General features: G+C 42.2%; 1 protein-coding gene across 5 annotated transcripts in view; it reads left to right on the forward strand.

The window, feature by feature from the left end:
* The window catches only part of EP300 (EP300 lysine acetyltransferase), a 61,153-nt gene that overhangs the window by 23,516 nt on the left and 22,994 nt on the right, over positions 1 to 14,643 (forward strand). For 4 of the 5 annotated variants that reach the window (XM_074826751.1, XM_074826749.1, XM_074826752.1 and 1 more), the window contains 12 exons: positions 516 to 692; positions 2,897 to 3,158; positions 3,922 to 4,035; positions 4,946 to 5,182; positions 7,726 to 7,819; positions 8,153 to 8,287; positions 8,688 to 8,805; positions 9,217 to 9,391; positions 11,427 to 11,504; positions 12,382 to 12,491; positions 12,971 to 13,126; positions 14,171 to 14,611. In XM_074826751.1, the coding sequence (XP_074682852.1) occupies positions 516 to 692; positions 2,897 to 3,158; positions 3,922 to 4,035; positions 4,946 to 5,182; positions 7,726 to 7,819; positions 8,153 to 8,287; positions 8,688 to 8,805; positions 9,217 to 9,391; positions 11,427 to 11,504; positions 12,382 to 12,491; positions 12,971 to 13,126; positions 14,171 to 14,611 (2,097 nt within the window). Of the gene's footprint in view, positions 1 to 515; positions 693 to 816; positions 968 to 2,896; positions 3,159 to 3,921; positions 4,036 to 4,945; positions 5,183 to 7,725; positions 7,820 to 8,152; positions 8,288 to 8,687; positions 8,806 to 9,216; positions 9,392 to 11,426; positions 11,505 to 12,381; positions 12,492 to 12,970; positions 13,127 to 14,170; positions 14,612 to 14,643 lie in introns of those variants that run through there. The other variant, XM_074826753.1, reaches the window with a different exon arrangement.

Consider the following 14,643-nt stretch of genomic DNA (forward strand, 5'->3'; position numbering starts at 1 on the left):
GGAAAGGCAGACATGCATTGTTATGGTTGTCTGCAGGGGAGCTGTGGGAGTGCTGACAGTTGGGTAGGAGAGTTTTGGGATAAACCCTGCTGATATGAATGAAGGTGGTATTTGCCTCCATTTGGAGTCTGCACAGATGTAGGGAGCAGAAAAATTCTTCCAGGCTTGTAAGTTATATAGTCCGTGGTACCAATTTGTGATTGGGAAAGCTGAAATGAGAAATCTGTTGAAGAATATGTTTTATAAAGAAATAATCAGGTCAATTCTGACCAGACTGACCTCAAAGGCTGGTAAGTTGGCTTCGCTAACTTTATAGGAACTGTTTGGTTGAGGAGTTAATGTTGTGTGATGGGTAAATACATGCACGTAAAGGAGCAGGGGAGGTATGTGGATCAGTATTGCATTGCAACTGGTTCATGGCTGTGATCACTCTTGCTTCTCTGAAGTATTGCTTTGCCTTCTACATTGTGAACTTAAGCTATCTTACTTGAACATCTTACCATTTTAATTCATAGATGGGAATGATGAGCAATCCCAGCCCTTACGGCCAGCCATATAGTCAGAATACTGGGCAGCAGATCGGAGCCAGTGGACTTGGGCCTCAGATGCAGAATAAAGCTGGACTGCAGAATAGCTTGCCACAGTTTCCAATGGACAAGAAGCCAGTTCCTGGGGCAGGAATGCCTAACATGGTAAGTAGAATGAAATGTATCTCCAGAAAATGTTGTAGTAGACCTAAGTGGAGCAATATACTCTGGTGTTGCCATGTTTTAAATTTTTGCAGCTGTCATACCCACTGTGAGTGCATGCTCCTGAATCCACACATAATGCACTTGTTTCGACTCCTAAATAGGATGATATGAAGGAGAGGGCTGAGTTGTGCTTTCTCTGTTGATAAGCTGCACCTCCACTCTTCGCCCTTCAAACACTGTTAGCAGAAGAAATGAAATGGAGCTTCTTAACTGAAGTGAGCTTTGCCACCTGTTTGGACACCTCTGCCTCTCCTCTCCTGTACCTTCTGTTGTGGTTGGTGTGTGTATTGGGCCCCTTCTCCTCAGTGTGGCTTTGTCTTGAGGATTGTTTTCCTGCTTGTCTTCCCTGATGCTTTTGGGAGAGACAAGTATCCATTCTTAAACAGGTATTAGCTATGATAGGGCTTAGAAGCCCCTGTAGTGTGTGTGTTCCTGTTCTGAATTACATGAACACACAGAACAGTCCTGATGCTGGAGGTTCCCTGGCAGTTGTTACTGTAGTAGCCCTGTTGCCTCCCTCTTCCCCACCTTCCCTCACCCAGCTATTGCAGCAGGACTTTAGGAAAGGGGAAATAAGAGTGGTGGGAAAAGTGGTCGAAAAGTGGATGGCCCAAGCCTATAAATGACCGGTTTTAACATTAGGTTCCCTAGCTTGAGCTTAACACTGGTGGCTGAATGTGTTTGCTTCACTATTTTAGAAGCTTAAATCAGGGGTATGACATGCAATATGTCCAGCCTTTTTTCCCCCCTACATCTTTTTTTTTTTTTTAAATTTGGGAAGCAAATTCACATTTCTGAATACAGCTTGTGTTTCTCCCTGCTTCAGATTCTACCACCCCACCCCCTGGGAGGGTCAGTCTCTTGATCTTAGTAACTTGCTGAAAAAACATTTCCTGGTAACTTTTATACCTTTGAATTAAAAAGAGCTCAATCCTGTGAGTTTTATTTAATGTTTTTTAAGTTGAGCATGAAACATTGAAAGTCTAGCAAACCAGTTGGTTGTATGAACCAATGAGGAAGCAGCCAAAACTTGCTGTTCAGAACCCCAGCTGTCAAGCATGTGTTCAGTGCAGAGTATATAACTCTTTTGAAGTTGAACTGCTACCCAGCTGAACCTAGGAATGAAAAGTTGCTGCTATCTCAGTTGTCATTTAGAATGACAGGCTGCAAACAAGGCAGTTACGGTCATATTGGAACATATACAAACCCTGAGGGGACTGGGTAATTGGTGAAGTCTCCTTGTAAAATGAAAGGTTAATGCTAGTATTGAAGAGCTACGGGAGAACTGGGGTTTAGGAAAGCAGGTAGCTGAGATCTAAAAACCTGGAGATCTCCAGAAACATCCTCTAAAACTCTCTGTGAAGAGTCTGTTAGAAACTGAAGGCTGTTGAACTGAAGTGATACAAGCAACATAGAGTCCCTCAACTTCTCTTCTTTGCTGGGTACTCCTTAAATGTCACCTGGAAGAAATGGGAAGAAGTCTGAAGAAATAAACAGAAGTACAGAAGAAGTACTAGATGTTGCCATACTTGACATTAGTTTTGTGGCGTTATCCTGAAGTTGTGCTTCATCTCTAGCAGAGACAGACTTGGAGATGCTTGTTTCGAATGCCTGTGTGCAAGTTTCCTGATGGAAAAAGGTTCCCAGAACTTGTACTTCATTCTCCTTTTCTAGGAACATTCAAATTGAGGCACCTTATACTGAAATAGGACGAAAACTCTTGTCACTCTAAGAGTTGCTTTCTTCTGTTAATGAAAGAACTGTGAATGCAACTTTCTAGGCTCCAAAATGAGGAGGAGATTTGAGGTCTAAATTCTATTAATATTTTCTGGGTGGTCTGGCACCACAAATTAACCTGTGAGCATGTGCAAAGTTCTGCTGGTCTTTGATAAGGCAAGAGCTAGGACTAGGAAGTGATACGGGGAAGAAATTGTGGCTGGAAAGAGAATTATTGCCAGAACTGTTGCTAAGGGGTATATTTAATATGAGTCATCCAGAACTACAGATAGGTGAGCTACCCCTTTAATCACAGAATGTAGTAAGTTGTTTCTCTTCTTCAATTTTTGTTGTTGTTTGTTTATGTGCTAAATGGATTATCTCAAAAATAGATTTATTTTTGGGAATTTCCTTTCCACCTTCTCCAGGGCCAGCAGCAGGCTCCCCAAGTTCAGCAAGCTGGGATGGGGCCAGCAGCTTCTCAAGGAATGGGATCTGGAGCACCGACAGCAGATCCAGAAAAACGCAAACTCATCCAGCAGCAGCTAGTTCTCCTCTTACATGCTCACAAGTGTCAGCGGCGAGAACAGGCCAACGGGGAGGTGCGACAGTGCAACCTCCCTCATTGTCGAACCATGAAGAATGTCCTGAACCACATGACACATTGTCAGGCTGGCAAATCTTGCCAGGGTAAGTGGAGAAGTGGTTATATAGACATGCGCAACATTTGCAGGATGAGAAGGGCTCCTAGGAAGAGATGAAGAACTAGTGGGTGGCTTGGGAAGTAGGTTAAAAAAGATTCTATCTGTCCCCTTAAGAATGGAAATCATAAACAAGTACTGAGCATTTAAAGTTTAGGCAAGTTAGAGGGGACAAGATAGCACAAAGACAAGTGAAGATCTTTTGCTTAACTTAACTCACTGTAAGATCTTTTCGATGCTGCCTCCTGATAAGGGTAGACACAAAGCAGGAATCTGCAAGCAAGAGTCTACCTGCCTCCCTTAGAGAAGAGACAAATCTCAAGCGATAGCTGGCCAGGAATTAAGCTGCTACTGCCACTGGCAAACTCTAGTCTGTCATACTAGCCAAGGAAAGTATATGCTACCTTTTTGGTAGCTTAGCGTTGTCTGGATTGTGCCAGTTGCTGGCATCTCAATTACTTGGTACAGTCTGCCTGATGTATATGGTGTTACCCTTCAAGTCAGGGAGACATAGGCTTGCATGTATAATACAGAGCTTTCAAGGAAGCTTTAGTTGAGCCAGTACTTGAAGAAATCTAGCTACATTTTCAGGCCTAGTTAGTGCTGAACTATTTCAAGTAATAGCTTACTGACCTGTGTTGATATACATGTATGCCCTGAGAGAAAGAGTTGCACCCTACCCAGTTTGGGTTGACCATGTGGAGATACTGGCAGTAGTTCATGAAAGTTTTTTATTCCCCTCCCTTTCTCAGTGGCACATTGCGCATCTTCCCGACAAATCATCTCGCACTGGAAGAATTGTACGAGACATGATTGTCCTGTATGTTTGCCTCTGAAAAATGCTGGGGACAAAAGAAATCAACAATGTAAGTCTACTGGGGAGTTCTGTATATTGGATAAACCATAAAATGCGCGTTGAGAGTTAACTTTCTTGCGCCCAGGTGATAGTGGTGATGCTCTTGAACCTGGGAACACCTAATATGATTTTCCTCTTGCTTTAGAGTCGCAGAGTATTTTTCTGTCTCTGACAGCTAGTGCTTATGGACACTTTCTAACTTCATTGGATTTTCCTAGCAGGAGAGTGGTAAAGGTGAACAAGTCATAGCTCTCTTAACCAAATGATTGGCTTTTCACTACCACCTCTTCCAGCTGGCCCAGTTCTGGAGACAGATGTGCACTCACACAGAGAGTTGTGTCATTTCAGCCCTGATGGTATTTGGTTCTGTCTTCATCCTTTGTTTGTATCAGATATCTCTTCCCTCTCCTCTTTGTGTCCCCTTGGTCTTCCTGCCAAAATCTTTGGCAAGGTGTTTGTTGTTGTGTTACCTGTATGGGGTTTTTCCTCCTTTCTTAATGTTACTTTGGACTCTTCTCATGACTAATATGAGCTATTTCTTGTTTTAAGAAAATGGAAGGAAAAAAAAAAGCATTACAATGGCTGCTGAAGAGCTGTATGTACCCTTCTGCCTTTAGCATCTATGACATGTTGTGTCTCTGTTTTCAGTTTGAAGCAAACAGATGTGTCCTAAATACTTAGAGTGGGATTTCCTCTCAGCAGCTCAAAGGGAAAACGGCATGTTGTTGGAATGGCTGGTTGGGTCAAAACTTGTATCCCTGTTTCATGACAGGTTTTTCAGACCTGAACTCTCCTCTGCATGCTCCTAGGAGATGCTTTAGTTCTGAACAACCAGTGCACTCTTCATGTTCTTTCCCTGTTTTCATGGACCTTTTTGGCTGCCTCCTGCTGTCCTTACTAACTTGGTATGTCTCTTCTAGCGCTGCTGGGCGGAGCTGCAGTAGGACTTGCAAATACTGGCTCTGTGGGTGTGGGGCAGCAGACAACACCCAGCATAAACACTACCAGTCAGATAGACCCCAGCTCCATTGAGAGAGCCTATGCAGCCCTCGGACTGACCTATCAAGGGAACCAGATGCAGACACAGCCTCAGGCTCAAGTGAAGAATCAGCAGCAAGGACAGTCACCTCAGGGTCTGCGTCCTATGAATCCTATGAGTAAGTTTGCTTGTGTTAAAATACAAACTACAGACAACTTTCCCATGCTACCTAATGAAAATTTTCTTAACCTACTAGCTTAATATTGCTAGTTAATTTGCAAAAGCTATGGCTTTGCAATATTTTAGACTTGAGATATTAAGCTACTCAGTGAAACAGGAACATTAGAGGGCTGAGATGCTTTGTCTTGGAAAACAAGTTATCTCGGAAAAGTATTTTATCTGGAAAAATGATTTTTTTGAGAACCAGCTTTCTGAAGTATTTTATTTAATGTTTAGTAGCTTTATAATTGTACTGTAATGCAAGTTTTGAGCTTTTTAGGAGTTTCTAATTGGAAATGCATGCATTGGAATGCCTGTATTTAAGTGTACTGCCTTGTCACTCAAACTGCAGCAGTTGTATCTCAAATATGTAATGTTTGTTTTCAAAATGAATAGTAGTAAGCAACAGGCTTTCTGAATCCTGTCACATGGACTCACATAACTGTAAATTGTCTGTGTGGCCTATTGCAAAATCACAAAAGACTACATAAGAATTCTAATTTGAAGTGCAATTCTAACATGGCTATCACTGGTGTCAAAGGAAGTAACCTTTAACCATTAAATCTAACTTTGATACTTTGAGATTACATTACAGGAATTTTTCTCACCCCAAGCTCTTTGCTTGAGTTGCTTAAGTAGAGGTGGGTCTTTTTAATGGAAAAGAGGAAAGATGGGCTGGTAGAGATTTATCATGAGCTTGTATGGGATTGTAGTGATCTTGCCTATATGCCCCATGGCAACCTTGTGTACAGAATGAGTGCTGTGTATGCACAGGAATTTCTTGGGGAAGGACTTGAGAGATTACAGAGGAAAGTAGCAATTGGTTGCAGGCTGCAGTTTGATGTTCTGTTTCTGCACCAAAGGACATGCTGCTACTGAGTTACTCAGCAAAAGGCTGTTGGGTAGAGTAGACTTGTTAATGAGATGACTGGTCCTCGTAAGTTGCATGTGACCTGTGAACTGCTAAAACTTTGCTGTCCAGTGTGTAAAGCCTTCAAAAAAGGAGTGTAGGGAAGGGTCCAGAGAGCTTAGTCTTAAAACAATTAGATTAAAATAATAGTGGTTTTTTACTGTGTATTAGTGTTATACAAATAAATTGATTTCTAGAAGCTCCAAAATGTTATAGTGAGGGCTGTGAAAGGTTGAAAGGAATGTATCATCCATTTTTCTGAAGCAAAATAGTTCTCTGGGGGTTTTTTACTTATAGACACAGAGTTTGGTCTGCACATTCTTACTGGGTGCTCCTTGTAGCACTGATAAGAAAATCCAGTGAGATGGGGTTGAAAAGCTCTTGGAGGGTGAAGAACTGAAGCTTAACGTAGAAAGGATAAGCACGGAAGGTGTAGACTTTTGACTGTTGTTTCATTATTAGGAGTGAGTGGCTAAGGACAGAATTGCAGCAGGTGAGATAGGAATTATCAGGTCATGGCTAACATGACAGCAGGGCTGGTTTAGGAGAAACAGCAGGATTTGGTGAGGACTGCCATGTGAAAAGATGCAATCCTCAGTACATGAAACAAATGGTTGGTTTTGGCAGTTGAAAAAAGAGAGTTAAGGCACAGGTCGATAGCTGTCTTCTACACCAGCTTGCTCTCAGATGGCAAAGTGAATTTGGGAAGGAGAAGAAAGTGACTTAAGGGAAGGGAGACTGGGGACAGCTTTATGAAAAGACTGTTAAATGCTTGGTTGTGATATTAGAGGTATGTATTAGTCTTAATATACTTACTTTCAGAAATACAGATTCTGTAGGATTCAGATGTCCCAGATACATGTGAAGCTTGGTAATGACTTTCATGCTACACTCAACTTCACAAAGTGATCTGTTCAGAAGCTCCAGACAGAAAATGCTGTGTTTTTCTTCACTGTTTGAGTCTTAACTGTAGCATGTGAAGAAAATAGGTAATTTTTTATGGTGATTGAGATCTGCTGTGATTCAGAAAAGCAGATTTTGGTACGTAACAAATTACTGGAGGTTTTGTCTGCAAAGAATTGTCAGATTTTTTCCTTCTTAGTACAAACATTGCAGTTAGTTGTAGGATCCTTAAGTATGGAGTGGGTGAGAGGGGACCTTGTCAGATGTAGGTGGTAGCTGACGTTACAAGTTTTTGAAGCCTTTGTGAATATATATCCTAAGCCCCTGAATGACAGAAAAACCCAACCATTTCCAAACAAAGAACCAGAAGTTGTCGGTAATGCTGAATCTTTAGTTAGAGAGTCACAGAAAAGGACTCTGGTACATAACATCTGCAGCAAATTGAAATAGCTTGCTTGAGAGGTTTAGGAGTATGTGAGGAGTCATGTGGTGTGATGCTTCACCTGGAAGACACTAGTATTGTGCCTCAGACTTTTTCTGTGTATGAAGAGGGTAGAGAGCAACAAGTAATTAAATTCCCTTCACAAATGTCAAAGTACTTGAAAGTCTAGACCCTTGTTAACGCTGAGCAGTTACTGATTTTGCACAGTAAATGGGCTGTTGACTTAAGAATACTTACTCTTTCCTAGGTGCAAATCCAATGGGAGTGAATGGAGGAGTAGGGGTTCAAACCCCTAATCTGCTGCCTGACTCAATGTTACATTCAACCATGAATTCTCAAAAGTAAGTTGAATTATTCTTTGCACCCCAGTGATTTTGTTTTGAACTCATGGCACTTCTTGAATAAACAGTGGGGTAAATGCCATTGATGACTATCTCTCCCTTTTGGATTTTGTAGCTTTTGTTGCAGTTTTCCAAATCCTTGGGTAGGACAGCATGTACTCTTTCACGGCGTTGTTTTGGTGTCTGTGAAGCTATTTCTGCAGAGTTTGTCCATTGATTAGGGAATGGCTGAACTAGCACTTTGTCCTAACATTATTCTAAAAGAGGCTATGACTATAAGATGACTAAGCTTGGGCTAGACTTTTGCCCTCAATTCTTGCTCTGTTTTTGAAGCCCCATGATGAGTGAAAGCGCCAACGTTGCCAGTTTGGGAGCCATGCCAACAGCTCAACCATCCAATACTGGAATTCGAAAGCAGTGGCATGAAGACATTACTCAGGATCTCCGAAACCACCTTGTTCATAAATTGTGAGTAGCTGATACCAAAACAGTCTCCTGTTAGGTGAGTTGTTGCATTTGAGGTCTGTGTGTGGGGCAGGAGGAGGCCTGGCTTCCAAAACTGGGGGGCCAGGGAGGAAGTTTTATCAGGGTGTGTGAGAAGGGAAAGCAGAAACCTGGAAGCTGCGTTCTTGCTTTTCTGGTCGTTAATGGAGCTGCATCTGCTGGTCTGGGGCTGTTGCATTGGGAGTGTCCCACTCTGTACTCGAGCCATCTCCCCGGGGCAGCGTCCCCCAGGAGCAGTAGCAGTGCTGCAGTCTGTGGGGAGATCTGCTTGCCGCTTTGCGTTCAGATCACCGGGGTTAGTGCTGATGTTCCCATCTGGGAACATCCTAATCACTTGTGTGCCTTATTTTTTTTTCTTCCCCAGAGTCCAAGCCATATTTCCCACTCCTGACCCTGCAGCACTGAAGGATCGGCGTATGGAGAATCTGGTGGCGTATGCTCGGAAAGTGGAAGGAGATATGTATGAATCGGCAAACAGCAGGGTGAGATGCGATCCTCCGTCATCCAGTCACGTGTATCTCTGCCTTGATCCCATAGTGGCTGGGGAGGAAGGGGGGTGAAAGCACAGATGAGAGCCCCAGGCCGAGGAAGCGTGTGTTGAGGGGCTGCTGGATGGGGCCTGGGACCGCCTGTGTGTGTGTCGCCTGTCGGGGTGTGTAGTTCTCCCAAAGAAGCACATGAGAAGAGAAATGTCTGGTGTTGGGCTAATGGTTGCCAGCAGTGCCCCGAGCAGTGCCCCTTTTTGCTCTCCTATCTGCCCGGCAGCCCCTGCAAAGGGGGAGCCGCCCCCACCCAAGCCAAAACGTGTTTTCTGTGCCTGGATCACTGTGACCTGTTGCCTTTTCTTAATGTGTGTGTCGTCATCTTTCCCGCCTTGTATTCCTCCCCAACAGGCAGAGTACTATCACTTGCTGGCGGAGAAGATCTATAAGATTCAGAAGGAGTTGGAGGAGAAACGAAGAACCAGGCTGCAGAAGCAAAACATGATCCCAAATGCTCCGGGCATGCCACAGGCTCCCATGAATCAAGGGCCCAACATGGGACAGCCGCAGCCAGGGATGTCTGCAAGTAAGAACAGTTGGGTTACTGACTACCTGGTGCAGGGAATCCTGTACTGTCATTGTCATCATGGTCAGGCTGGTGACCATTTTGCCTTTCTTGTTTCACAGGTTCAAAGTTAAACGGAACTTTCTCCTCTTTGTTCAGAAGTACTTGCAAAATCTTTGCTTATGTGTTAATTAATGGCCATAGATTATCTAAAAGCATTTAGTCTTCTGAACAAATTGAAATATTGTAAACCTTTACACTTTGAGGGTGGAGGGAATGAAGATAATTTGCATCCTTAACATTGTAGAACTTAGTCTCATTAGGTTCACCTCTAGAGTTAACTGCTGTAAAGATAACTTCTGCTACTATAAGAGAAATTATTTTCATAATGTTGTGTGGTGTTTAAAATTATCATCCGTATTACTATTGTTGCTAAGCAGAGAGTATGATTGGAGTGCGTAGGTATTGATGCCATTGAAAGTTTAGATAGTGCTTGTTCTGTGCCACATTTGTTTTTCAGACAAACGGCCTTTCCAGGATGCAATGAAAACCAGATTTCACTTTTTTCCCCTTGCAGCTGTCTTCTATTTCGCAGTAGTTCTGTTACTTGAATTGACCTTCCTAATGCTAAACAGATTATGATTATTGCCATCAGGTTCCCTGCTAACCATGCATTTGTATATTAGAATAAAATTGACTTTGGAGAGAAGTTAATGATCAAAACTATCATGCCTGCTGAAGAGTGTAAATGTCTCTTTACAACATCAGGAAGGGTCAGGGTGCTGTAGGCTGTCAGGTATCTAGTATATTTTTATTTGGGTAACAGATAAAAACAGGTAACACATTATTGTGGGTGATATTTCTAGTTAGAAAGTGGAGAGAGGCATCTGCTGACATAGTAATATTGTATTTCCAGTTAAGTCCAGTAAATAATTGAAATACAGGATTTTAAACTGTACATCTCTAAATAAAATGGCATCCCGTACGATGATTTTAACTGTAAAACAGAAATAGTAATTTTTTTTTTAACTACTCTAGCCACAATCTTTTTTTTTTTCCCCTCTGTGATGCTGGACTGACAGCTCTGGAAACTGAAGTAGTCTTTCTTAAAACTAAGTGCAACAGTTCTGCAAACATATTTTCTAGAGCACTGCCCCCCGACTCTCTTGAGAGCTTCCTTCTCAGAAGAGAAGGATTTTTCTCCTTGATTCTTTCAGTCTTGAATGTTCTTAGATACTTAACAGTTAAGAATGGAGTTCTTAAGATGCCTCATGGAAGCAGATGTATAGCTGTCAGTGACACTGTAATAAGTTATTTAAGAAGATGGGGCAAAATTTGAATTAGTCAAGAGACAAAAAATTCCTGTTTTTTTATAACACTGCAAAAAGATCCAGTAGCTCTTGGCATATGCTACAAGAATCTTCATCTGAGGTTTTTTTTTCCTGCTTAAATTCGAATGTATCATGGTAAATCCAGTTCTGGGGTTTTTTTTGTGGTTGAAGTCAGAACAAGATTTACCACGATGCGTTGCCGAGATCCAAGAAAGATCCTTAAAGGTCGATGCTGTGACTTCATTTGCTGTAACTTCTGTAGGAAGTTGATCAGTGGTAGATCTGACACTTTTGGTTACTTATGTGATCCAGTAGCTCTCTTGAGAGCTTTGATACTCTGTTGAACCATATAGTTTTCATAGTGTTTTAACTCTAGAGGTGCAGTAACAGTGTAGAGTGGTCTGTAGAAGTTCTTGTGGTGTGGAATGTTCCTGAGCTACTAAGTTTGTCGATAACATACTTCAAATTTGTTCTCTATTTCTGAAAGCTGGCTCTTAAGTCAGAGGATGTTTCTGTCAATGGGACATGCTTATATTTTCGAGGAAGTTTTTGGTTTTTGCCTCACACTTTGAGGACTCTTCAGGAGTGTTTAGTTACTGGACTGTGTCCATACTTTGTTTTTTACACATGGGTTTTAGTGTGTAATTCTCACTAAAATGTTTGGTGGATAAAACCTGGTGGTCTTCTAAATGCCATCATCTTATTCCAATATCTTTTTTTTTCAGATGGTCCTCTTCCTGACCCAACCCTGATACGTGCCAATGTGCCAAACCAGATGATGAATCGCATGCAGGCACAGCCAGGTAAATATTTGAAGAAAATTCACTACTGTGATTTTGAAGGAATCTTGGAATTGGGCAGCTCTTGCTGAAGTGTCATAGTCCTTGTTTCACCTGCAGTTTTCCCGTTTGATTAAGAGAATAGCTATCTGTATGGTCTAATACTTCTATAACTATATATATATTATGTATATAAAGAACTATATATCCCTCTCTAGTAGCATTTCATGATCTTGTCAGTTTGAGCTGCACATTAGCTGCTTGCTTTGTTAAATAAGGAACTTGATGCTTTTGGAACTTCTGATTGTGTGAACATAGGATGGTGGGGTCAGTCAAACATGGTAGGCCTAACCATCTTAGATTAGGACATGTTGGTGGCAGAGGGAAGACGGTGAGAATTATTGCTCAGAAGGAAGGGGGAGAACCTTTGTTAGATATTCAAGAAGTATTGTAGCCAACGTACAGAGTATTTTAAGAATTAAAGATACAGTTTGGGATTCAATGAGTGAATTTCTAATATGTAATGAGGACAATGCAACTTTCTGTAGAGAGTTGGTCTTCAGCAGTAGATGTGACACTTTGGGGTATTTATCATGTACTCCAGTAGTTCTCAAACTTTAGAGCTTTGATAACAGTAGAAAAAAGTCTTTCGGGAGGAAAAAAAAAACTAGTCCGTATTCTAAAGGAATATGGTAGCTTGGACACTTCATATTTAAAATTCTTCTGTGTCACTGGTTGATAGAAGGAACTACTTCCTTTGTAATATTTCATGCTTGAAAAATGGTTGCTAGAAAAAGAAGTTAAGAAGAAACTGACAGCATTTGTTCTCCAAATGTTGAATGGTGCCCAAAGGAGAATTCAGGCCTTTGTTTATAAGTGTTTTTTTGGCACTAATGCGCAGGAATGAATCAGTTTGGCCAGATGAACATGCAGCTGTCACCAATGGGACCCCGGCAAACCCCTCCTCTTCAGCACCCTGGACAGCTAAGCCAGGCTGGGGCCATGAACCAGGTCAGTGTGTGTTTTGTCCAGGGTGTTGAGCTCTCATGTTTGCTTCTGTTGGCTGTGGTTTCCTTAAATAAAAAGAAATTTAAAAATCAAGCATTATTTCTTCGTTCTGTTGACCCTTTGGGTTTCTCTTTTTGCATCTCCACTGAAAGATTTGTCTGGTCTATGGTAAGTCTTTAGATCTTCATGGTACAAATTGCCTAAAAAATAAGTTTTAAGTGCTTTTTTAGGCTGTTGCATCCTTAAAACAAGGAGCAAAAATCTTAAGTCACAGTCCCAATCTGAAATCAATATCCTTTTCTTTAGCTTACAAGGGAAATTATTTCTGTATTCTGAGAGGAGCTATAAGCAGGCTTTTCATATTGTATCTTACAAGATAAGAGGCAAGCATCAATTTCTACAACAAGATAAATGGGTTTTTTGTAAAATGTTATGGAGGTGTATGCACATTGTGTAAAATGAGTTCCTTTCTTTTCCAACAGATGGGGTTTCCTTCACGTATGCAGCAACCAGGAGTTGGCCAGCCTTCTGGTCAAAATCAGTTTCTACAACAGACCCAGTTCCCTGCTTCTTCCCCAGGAATGAACACAGCGAGCATGCCTATGACTCAGCCTGGCAGTCAGACACCGGTTTCTCAAGTAAGTTCTGATTTCTGGAAGTGGTGTCAGTGGGCTCTGTCATATACTGGTTTCACTGTTCAGTTTGTAGTTATGGAGAACAACTTGTTTTCTTAAGATGCTTTCAGAATTATAGTCAACCAAATTCATTTATTGAGACTCTCCGTTTTCCTGATGTAGCACTGGGAATGGCAAGGGTGAAACATTGTTGACTTGTTCTCAGGCTTTAGTTCGTGTGACAGTCTTTTTTTTTAAGTTTGTTTTTATGGAGCAAAGAAATTGTTACTTAGCTTGCAGTAGTTAAGAGTTTCTTGCTGAACAGGGAAGCAGCAGAGTCTGAGAGATTAAGAGCTGGTGGAATAAGTTGTGAAAAGGCATGTCTGTCCAGGACCAATGTGTGTTGCTGGCTTTGGGGGATAGGAGGGTTATCACTACTAAAGATCTGAACTTATGGTGTAGCAGTTTCCTTTCTGCCTTTCCCTCTCCCTTTTCAGCAAGAACCTTTCAGGCCAGGAAGAAGTAGGGAACGAACGTCAGTTTGCTTCTCATTGATGCTTCTCCCTAGTTTGCAGGCAAGATTATTGTGGAGTGACAGCTTTTTTCCTTGACCAAGGAAATAATGGTACAGTTACAGCTGTACTTTCTGATGATAAATTCAGTTTCTACTCTTGGGAGTGGGGGCCTGGGAACACTAAGTGTATTTGAATGCAATTTTCCACTGTGGTGCATTGTCCCATATTCAGGATGTACAAATCTGCAGTTTCAGAAAGAAATGCTTTGCAAACTGGTAGTGTAGGTGTGCCATTCTTTAAATATATCAACAAGTATAAGTTATTCTGTCAGAACTTCTCCTTTAGAGCTGAATAAGTTATAGAACAGCTTTGTGTTTGTGTGGAGCATTGTGTAGACCATTTCTCCTCTTGAAATAGTTTCTAAAACCAAAACAGATAGTTTGTCACACTTTTTAAAAGTATGCCAGTAACTGTGGGAAAGCAGCCATTTGACAATTATTTCTCTTGCTTTTCTATTTCAAGTCATTGCAGATGTGTACTTGTTTTCCCACAGGCACAAATGACCAGCGCTTCCTGCCCTGTGAATTCTCCTGCAATGGCTCCAGGTTCTCAAGGGAGCCATATTCACTGCCCACCTCTTCCACAGCCTCCCATGCACCGAAATTCTCCTTCTCCAGTTCCTAGCCGAACCCCAACACCTCACCACACGCCCCCAGGCTTGGGATCACAGCAACAGCAGGCGGCAGCAGCTGCCACTACTGCCCCCACACCTACTCCTCAGGCAATGCCACCTGGACCACAGTCGCAAACTATGCACCCCCCTCAAAGGCAGACTCCAACACCCCCGCAGGCACAGCTGCCTCCACAAGTCCAGCCTCCAGTCCCAGTCACCCCATCGGCAGAGCAACAGCAGCAACCCTTGTCACAGCAGAGCACGACTGCGTCTGTTCCCACACCAACGGCACCACTGCAGCCTCAGCACCCCACAACACCTGTAAGGAAATACTGTAATTGTGCTTTCCCTGC

Source organism: Strix aluco, chromosome 5 (assembly GCF_031877795.1).
Source record: "Strix aluco isolate bStrAlu1 chromosome 5, bStrAlu1.hap1, whole genome shotgun sequence".
Classification (NCBI taxonomy): domain Eukaryota; kingdom Metazoa; phylum Chordata; class Aves; order Strigiformes; family Strigidae; genus Strix; species Strix aluco.